The sequence below is a fragment of the Aplysia californica genome, unplaced genomic scaffold (assembly GCF_000002075.1).
Source record: "Aplysia californica isolate F4 #8 unplaced genomic scaffold, AplCal3.0 scaffold00984, whole genome shotgun sequence".
In the NCBI taxonomy this organism is placed as follows: Eukaryota; Metazoa; Mollusca; class Gastropoda; order Aplysiida; family Aplysiidae; genus Aplysia; species Aplysia californica.
Genome location: NW_004798254.1, coordinates 36,180 through 46,179, shown reverse-complemented (window position 1 = coordinate 46,179; position 10,000 = coordinate 36,180). Strand labels below are relative to the sequence as shown.

Genomic DNA, 10,000 nt, shown 5'->3' with positions numbered 1-10,000 from the left:
AGTAGTGAAAATGAAATACGATACGATCTGCGGCAGTAATTTTTCTTCTGAACGTTGCTTGTAGTTTAGAATGCATTAATTATTATTGCCCCTTCATACAAACTGTCCTCATACATTTTGAGTTAAAAATGAAGTCTCTTTCCGCGTTACCACTGACAGAAATTGGTCCTTGCTCTCGGTAAACATTTACATTATAAGGTCATCATTCAAATTGTTCATAAGTTTTTACCTTTGTCAGACGTCAGCTCCACATCCGCACAACTGAAGAATGTGTACCCTGGTGGCTTGTAAACGGCCTGAAGAAATAATGTGAATAGATGGATAGATAGATAGATACATAGATAGATAGACAGATAGATAGATAGATAGAAAGATGGATAGATAGAAAGATAGATAGATAGATAGATAGATAGATAGATAGATAGATAGATAGATAGATAGAAAGATGGATAGATAGAAAGATGGATGGATAGATAGATAGATAGATAGATGGATAGACAGATAGATAGATAGATAGATAGATAGATAGATAGATAGATAGATAGATAGATAGATAGATAGATAGATAGATAGATAGATAGATAGATAGATAGATAGATAGATAGATAGATAGAGAGAGAGAGAGATGGAGAGAGAGAGAGAGAGAGAGAGAGAGAGAGAGAGAGAGAGAGAGAGAGAGAGATATTAAATGTTACGTATACAATTATTGTATCATGAAAGGTTCATGCAAGTTACTTCAAAACAGGTCGCTACCTCAGAATTACAAAGTTCTATCTGCTAAATGTAAGATCTATAAACCTAGTTAGGAAAAATCGGACGTCAGAGATTTTGAGTTTCACATCATGCCAAGCTTTTTCGAATGCAATTCTTTCAATGTCTTAATAACAACTCCAAATAAACTTACGATTTTGATAGAGGAAAAAGAGTTTAATTTGGTGTATGACCTTATTGTCTTTTTTACTCAAAACAGCCAAAGATGTGAGATTTAACTTTGTAATTCTTACGTAGCGAGGTGGCAAACTGTCCTGCAAGAATAAAATAAAGGTACGCAAGCTAACGTTTTATTTCTATTTCCTGAACTCCAGACTTTTTGTCGCCTTAAACTGACCATTTGACCTTCCCACTAATTCATTCATTCACTGACTAATTGGCGGATTCATGAATGACTCATTAAATAACACACGGGCTCATTGACTAACTGACAAAATATATCTCTGGCTCATTAACTTAAAGAATGACTAAACTATTTGGTAACTTACGGACCGACGGATTGACTAACTGACTGACTGACTGACTGACTGGCTGACTGACTGACTGACTGACTGACTGACTGACTCACTGACTGACTCACTGACTGACTGACTCACTCACTCACTCACTCACTCACTCACTCACTCACTCACTCACTCACTCACTCACCTTCCCAACAACTCACTCACTCCACCCTCAACCTTCCCTCCCTCTATTCAACTTACGGATGAAACTTTCTTCAACTTTTACATCCATAAATCAACAAGTCAAGTAAACTTTCAGGCGTGTCCAGTACCCTTGTGTTTGTGATCTTGTCTGAACATGCAATTCCGAATGCCAGATTCCATAACTTGTCCCTTTTCTCTTACTTAGTAGGCACTACATTCTAGCCATATAATTTATTCACACCATAGCCCAGCATGATACCAACTGGGCTAACGGCACGCACGCTCATACATTTCCTGTCTAGTGGTCAGATAGTACTTTCAATAATAATAATAATAATAGATAATAAATAATAATAAAGATGGTAATTTCAAGATAAGGATGTGCAATCTAACACTCTGTGCTCATTGCCAACTGGATTCATCAGAATGAGCCAGGGCTAACCAGATTATCCTTCATAATATTATGGTCGCTTTTAAGGACAAGCGGGCTAGCCCAGATTTCGGGGGCTTCTAGAAATCTTGACCTACACCAAAAGTGGGCATTGCCCTTCCTATAGAGAAAGTTTGGTTTCATTGGTGTGAATATAAGTTTTGTTTGGTTATAAAGAAAACTTTCCTTGTATTTTAAAGAAACTGAACAAGGCGCAAAAACTTTATCTTCGATTTTCTTCAAACGGCATTTTTCGGGATAGCCCCCTTGTGCCTAAAAGCGGCCATATGCGGTTGCTTTTAAGGACAAGCGGGCTAACCCAGACTTCGGGGGTTTCCAGAAATCTTTTAACATTACCAAAAGTGGGCATTGCTCTACCTATAGGAGAAGTTTGGTTTCGTTGGTATGTATTTTTGTTTGTTTGAAGAGAAAACCCTCCTTGCCTTTTAAAGAAACTGAACAAGGTGCAAAAACTTTACCTTCGATTTTCTCAAACAGCATTTTTCGGGATTGTCCCCTTATGTTTAAAAGCAACCATGTGTAACAACAGCTACCGAATTCAACTACTTTTGATTTTGACCTTAAAAGTCAAGCGCATTTAAATGGTTTTTCAAGGTTTTCAGTCAAATCTGTCGTATTCTGGCAAAATGGTAGCTTTTGCATCAACTTAAAGGATCATCTAGCAGGCCCCAACTCAGCCTGATGAATCCAATAATTGGCAGTGTGCACTGGGTAAAACTTTAAGCTCATGCCATCTGGTTAGGCCTAGCGCTGCCAGAAGGCGATTTTTTGTGTGTGAGTTTAGTTAGTTTAGTAAGAGTGTTACGGCAATCCCAACTTCATAAGGTTGTAATGAGCGCGTTTGAGCGCAGTTTGTTAATACTTCATTACTTGTATTAATTTATTTTCTTATTTGCAAGACTTTAATTACTGATTCGACCTCAGCATAATTTCCAACCCCCCCCCCCCTAAAAAAAATAGATAAAAAATAAATAAATGTTTCACTCACCTGTAGCAGATATTTTCCGTTCCTGAAACAAACAGGTAGACAAAAGCGCCAATTTAAGGACTGTTGCTCGGTAACTGATGGGACATTTGAACTATACCTACTCACAATAATTTACTGTAATTCAATATCAATTAAGTTATTTTAACTATAACCTGTCTCTCCATCACTCTTACTTCTTTTCTCTCGCTCTCTGTCTCTGCCCCCCTCCCGCCCCCTTTCTCTCTCTCTCTCTCTCTCTCTCTCTCTCTCTCTCTCTCTCTCTCTCTCTCTCTCTCTCTCTCTCTGTATGTATGTATGTATTTATGTATGTATGTATGTATGTATGTATGCATGTAGGTATGTATGTATGTATGTATGTAGGCATGTAGGTATGCAGGCATGCATGTATGTATGTATGTATGTATGTATGTATGTATGTATGTATGTATGTATGTATGTATGTATGTATGTATGTATGTATGTATGTATGTATGTATGTATGTATGTATGTATGTATGTATGTATGTATGTATGTATGTATGTATGTATGTATGTATGTATCTATCTATCTATCTATCTATCTATCTATCTATCTATCTATCTATCTATCTATCTATTTATCTATTTATCGATATCTACTTCTCTTTCCCGACTAAACAAGTAATCGCCAAAAGAGTAAAAACCATAAAAATAAGAGACAAAAAGAAAACAACAACAAACAAACATAAAAAAATAACCCAAAGAAAAACAACCGAACAATTAAAACAAAATAAAATGATATAAAAATGATTAGTAATAATATTTCTTACTCTGATGGTAAGGTGACATTGATCTGCTGGTAAGTTTCAGGTCCTCCCATCTGCTCGGAGATTTTGTTATAGTTATTTGTTCCCGTTTTTGCCATGAAGATCTCTATTTTTGTCTGTGGGAGAAAACATAGACAATTTGGAATTTGTTCTGTATAGGATAAGAAAAATGTTTTGCGTTTGCAATGAGTGTAGTCTCCCTCATTTCACTCTTTTGTACACTCACACACACACACACACACACACACACACACACGCACACACACACGCACACACACACACAAACACACACACGCGCGCACACACACACACACACACACACACACATACACACACGCTTACGCACAGAGACAGACAGACAGACAGACAGACAGACAGACAGACAGACAGACAGAGACAGACAGACAGACAGACAGACAGACAGACAGACAGACAGACAGACAGACAGAGACAGACAGACAGACAGAGACAGACAGACAGACAGACAGACAGACAGACAGAGACAGACAGACAGACAGAGACAGACAGACAGACAGACAGACAGACAGACAGACAGACAGACAGACAGAGAAAGATAGAGACAGGCAGAGAGCGACAGAGACAGAGACAGAGAGGGAGAGGGACAGGAGGAGAGAGAGAGAGAGACAGACAGACAGACAGACAGACAGACAGACAGAGACAGAGGAAGAGAAAGAGAGAGAGATAGAGAGAAGGAGGGATCAGGGGTGGGAAGGGGGAACGAGTATTGTTTTTAGCTGTTGACGTAAAAATAACAGTTCTGGTGACAGTGACAATTGAAAAAATCATGGCCGACAACTGTCTTCTTCACCCCCCCCCCCCAATCCTCTCATCCTCCCACCTCCTCCAAAATGAGTGGAATTGATTTTCGCTAAGTTATTTTTTGTAAATGTAATGTAATGAATGTCTTACTCTACCATCGAAAGAGTTTAGATCGTTTGCGAAACGGGCTACTTCAACTGTTCTGTCTGAGTTGTGGGGGAAATCATGTCCCAGCTGGAAGATGAGCTATTTAAGAAAACATCTTCATGGAATTTGAACCTATATCTCTCCCGTGCATGGCAAATAAAGGGTGATTTTAAAAAAATAAACCTTTTCCGTAGGCGATATCTTAATACGGAGACGCAATAGAAAACTTGAAGTAAGTCGCAAGTATTGTACTCGCTGGTGTTTCTAGAGGGTCGGAGAGAGACAGCAACCTGCGCGGAAAAGCCAGAAGAATATCCAACCAGCTGTTAACTGATACGATCAGCAGGCAGATCCTTTCATGGATCCTGGAGAGGAGGGAGGAGCAGCTATGGCATTGTGCCGCCTGCAATGATGCCTATTCTCCAACCAAGTAAGTAAGTTGTACTCGCAATCAAATTTTTATTTTCTGTTTTATAAGTGTTCAATGTGGCTACCACCAGCATCAAGTGCAGCATCAATGGGAAAAGAGAATTCATCCCAGACGCATTTCAGCATAATATTCACAGTCCACTGAGTTGATCACGGTTTGCTATTCGATGTTTAAAGTGGGTAGCGGTAGAACATAAACGTCATCTTTCGCATGATGTTCCCACACAAAAAAAATCCAACACACACTGTGAGGTCTGGGGATCAGGCACGCTAAGGAGCATAGAGAGCTATGTCTTGGGTCCCTTCCTGACCAGTCCATTGCTGGGGCACTTTTTCGATTAAAAAACCTATACCAATAGACGCCACTGGGGCGGTCCCTCATCTTGTTGAAAAATGAAATCATGCAAATCTGCTTGTAGTGATGTAAAGAGCGATTTTTGAAGCATATCAAGATAGGTGCGTCCTGTAGCGGCTTTTCTTCAAACGCCACAACAGCACTCCATATGACAGCTATTCAAAAATTAGATAACCCCCTCTTCGAAATGGTCGCTGACTCATTCCACAACGATGCCTGAGAACTGAAGCAATGCACCATAAAATCGGTTCATTCTTTTTTAAAATTAAAAACTTAAATAACTCCTCTTTCAAAAGGTCACAGACTCATTCCAAACCCTACTTGAGAACTGAAGAAGTGCGTCAGAAAATGATTGGTTCATTTTTTTAAAATCACTCTGTATTGTCTCCATGAAAAAAAAAATGATTGTAGACCGCACTTCGAAGGCTAAAACAGCACCTGGACCTGGTGCCTCTATAAATAAATCATTGATGGTCAGGACCGCACTTCGCGCTCACCTTTGAGGACTTTTGGTAGTGTGTGATTGGAAGATACAAGTCCACACTGAACTCACTCCCGGACCTGGGAAACGGAAGGACATTAAGAGCAGATCAGGTTAGAACGCTGGACGACTAGTGCTGGAGTGCTTTAGGTTTGTTCCACTTCTTCCAATATATTATATGCTCTATAGCATTCGTAATTTGTGCAGACGAAATGCGAACCTTATACCTAAAAGACATTGTATACAGTTTCTTCAAATCTCCAAGTCATGATACATTTTGCTACATTTCAGGACGGTCAAATATTACTTCATGAAAGGGGAAATAGCTGCCATTTTAGACAGCTTGTTTTGATCCACCCTCTAAAATTTAACACACCGCTTTCGTTCGTGTACCTTCAGCCCAGTATTCGAACTCTTACAGTGTTTGGTCATTATTGCTTACACACGTTTTCCAGTGTTACGAACACATTCCCTGTCATGTTAATATATATTATACACCTTTGTCTGTGTGGCTTACACGGGTTTGTCCTTATGACTTACACACGTTTTGGCGTATTACTTAAACGAATCTGGCAATATTTCTTACGTAAATTTCATTACATCGCTTATTCAAGTTTGCATAATGATATTCTATTATTTACACAAGTTAGGCTTAATTACCTAAACACGTTTGGCACTATTACTTTCACAAGTTTGGTCTTATACTTACACTAGTTTCGCCATATTAGAATCAGGAACTTGTGGGAACATTCTCCCGCATGGGGGCTCTTGCTGGTAACAGGATACGTACAGTGTGTCCGGGTCTGAAGGCAAAAGTAAGAGAACGAGGATGATGTATACAAATAATTATTGTTCTCGGGTGAGAGTCAGACGGAAGAACGTGAAAATCTATGTTAAAAAATGTAAAACACCACATTCACTTGATTACTTGGTTACTTGATCCTGGGAACAACATCATAGCACTCCGGGCATTGCCATACGTGCTCCACTCCCCGCTCCAATATCCACCTCAGAATCCACCTACTGATCGTTCCGGAGTTCATTAATTTGGTTAATAGCCCGTCTTTCCATCCTCTGGACCATGCTGGTTCTGCCACTTCCTCTGTAGACACCCAGTTCTTCAAGTTGTAAGATTTAATGAGTCATGAACACTACTGGTTGCTCAATCGCCTCATCTTCAAATGTGATTGGCAAGGGCCTTCACGATTATTTGTCCATTTTAATGTCAGTATTGATGCAGTTCACGGGCTTCTGTAGTGTAGAATCTTTATTTCATCTCTGAGAGAGAAATTTGTTCTGGTCGTTTACAATGGCTGTAGTGTTATGAAGTCCATCTGCTGCAGTCACTCGTAAACAGGGAGATTCTCATGGCCTAGAGGTTAAAGTGTGCGCCTTTCATCTGCATTGCGTAGATGGGGGGTGTAAAACCACCCTATTTTTAAAAAAGAAAATGACCCGTCTCGCCTCTGGTTTCTAGTTTCCATTCTACGCAGCTAAATCGCAGAGTTGAGAAACTCGGACGCTATACGAATTAGACGAATATAATCATATTATTATGTAGAAATACGATATTTTTCTTTTTGCAATATCCGCGTGATGATGTGCAGCATGATGTGCACATTGAATTATAATACTTTTTACCTCGCCTTCTTTGAGAATTTAAAATAATTTCCGTGCCTTCCCTTTTTTCAAGAAGAAGAAGAAGAAGAAGAAGAAGAAAAAGAAGAAGAAGAAGAAGAAGAAGAAGAAGAAGAAGAAGAAGAAGAAGAAGAAGAAGAAGAAGAAGAAGAAGAAGAAGAAGAAGAAGAAAAAGAAGAAGAAGAAGAAGAAGAAGAAGAAGAAGAAGAAGAAGAAGAAGAAGAAGAAGAAGAAGAAGAAGGATTGTTAGCCAAATTGAGAGCCCAAAGCGGCTATATTGTGCCACAAGCCGATCGCGCCAGACTCGTCGGCTAAAAAACCCCCACATCATTTGTTTTCAGGCGACGAGTCGGTCGATCGACCCGTCCTGACCCGACCCGATCCCATCCGCAATGGACAACCCGTATTACTATTACTATTAGGCGCTTGGCTGTCGCAAACAGGAGGCGAGAGTTCGATTCCCAAGTGGTCAGAAGTATCCTCAAGTATTTCGATTTTTCTGCTGGGATGTTGTATCCCTCTCAGCCTAGTTTGGTTGGCCCTGACAGGCAGGGTCTGAAGCCTTGCTCCTGTAAGATCAGAACTGTGTTGATGGGGGCATAAAAACACGAACATAAATTACAGTAAACACTTTTAGTTAAGTCTTGACGATTTCGCTGACGCAAGGTTTTCTTTATCCATATCGTAACAGAACCAGTGGTGTTCATGACTCATTCAAAATATGGTTTGCCTGTCCCCGTGGTTTTATGCACCCAGCATAATCTCACAAAATTCTTTTCATTTTTGCTATTTTTCTGATTGTTTGCCTTTATCGTTCTTTGTTAGAATTAATAGAATCGAATAATTTTAAATTTTTTGGGCTCAGTTTGCATAATTTCATTTTTTTTTTGGGGGGGGGGGGGGGATAAAACCGCAGGGACAGGTTTACGATCCAAACAGCCATATACAGTAGGTTCATCCGGGATTATGATGTGGGCGATAAAGGAATTTTTCTTCCTTTTAAAAAAAAAGGGATTTTGGGGGACGGGGGTGAGGTTGTGTGTGCAGTTCAAGGCTTTGCGGCTACCTGACTTGATCTAGTAGGAGATCAAATTTAAATTCACAAACCCCTACACTTAAAATAATGTAGGTGGGATGAACGGTTAATCAAACTTAACGTCAAACCAGTAATAAGTCACAACTTTAGTTTTTCTTTTTTAAATAGATGTTTTTACGCCTCCCTTCGACACAGTTTGAATTATTTAGGGTGCACGTTCCCTCATTGCTAACCCAGGCTGAGATGGATACAATATCCCAAGAGAAAGACCAAGTTTCTCATTAAAACATCTTCGTACTCTTTAATCGAACTCGGGTTTGTTACAAACAACGGCGAAGCACCTGATTGATTTACCACAGACACCAGTTTAAGTATTTCTACAAGTAAAGAACATGAGCATTATTTTTAAACGCAAACTTGGCAGAATATACATTTCGGACTCACAGATAAAGAAGTAGAAGACAGGTGACTTCATAGGATCAGTAGAAAATAGCACCAATATTTTATCTAATGTTAACTTATTTCATAATATGCAAAAGAGTTTACTTCAATACTTTTACTTAATTAGTCGGAGTCGACCATACTTATCAAAAGCCGTAACATTATTATGATAGAGATTGGGCTAGGACAGACAAAAAAAGCAAACCAAAAAGCCTCCAGGAAAACAGAAATAAAAATTATTTTAGAATATATGTATAAAATACTCACTCCGTAATCTCTGTGGGGGGTTCAGAATACACAGATGAGCGTGGACATGTGAGACAGTCAAGGCCAACAACGCCAAGACCGCCATTTCCGATACCATGGTGATGAGGAGCAGAGCTGAGGGAACTAACTTTGGATGAAAAAAGCGACGTAATTTAAACTTTGTCTAAACATGACAATAATGACAATAGTAATACAGATGATAATACTAAAAATGAAGATACATACAAAATCATTGATGACAAAAGATCTAATAATAATAATAATGATAGTTGCAGCACCAGCAGTAAAAACAACAACGACGACGATGACAACAGCAACAATGACGTAAAAAATCAATAACCATCAGAACTACACCCATTACCACCACCAGCAGCAACATATTAAACTGCAATGAAAGCTACATTCAAAGAGCTTACACAAAAGCAACAACAACAGTACTTTAGCAGTACCAGCGGCAGAAGCAGTAAAAATTAAAAATTTAAAAAACAAAACACAAAAAGCAGCAGAAACAACAAAAGCACTTGAGCTTATAGCGATAACGAAAAACCAAGTATATTTCCAAATGAAGATTAGTTCAAATCAAACAACTTAGCCACACAAGAACAAAAAAATCACCAAGATCCACTGCATCAACTACAACACACGAACAAGGATCTGAACGGTCACACCTCAGTAAAACCTGAAAACGAAAAGTTGTCGCCTTGTGCAAGTCAAGTCCTGTCCCTTCCCAACCTCTCTCTCTCTCTCTCTCTCTCTCTCTCTCTCTCTCTCTCTCTCTCTCTCT

At 39.2% G+C, this 10,000-nt stretch overlaps 1 protein-coding gene across 1 annotated transcript; it reads right to left on the bottom strand.

Moving 5' to 3' along the window:
• Nucleotides 1–229: 229 nt before the first annotated feature.
• Nucleotides 230–9,934, bottom strand: LOC106013548 (the record flags this gene model as incomplete). Its single annotated transcript, XM_013089563.2, is given in 6 exon segments — nucleotides 230–296; nucleotides 2,858–2,879; nucleotides 3,646–3,758; nucleotides 5,851–5,914; nucleotides 6,544–6,637; nucleotides 9,217–9,934. Coding segments are annotated over 6 exon segments (457 nt in total), but the record flags the coding sequence as incomplete, so codon positions are not given.
• Nucleotides 9,935–10,000: the final 66 nt, after the last annotated feature.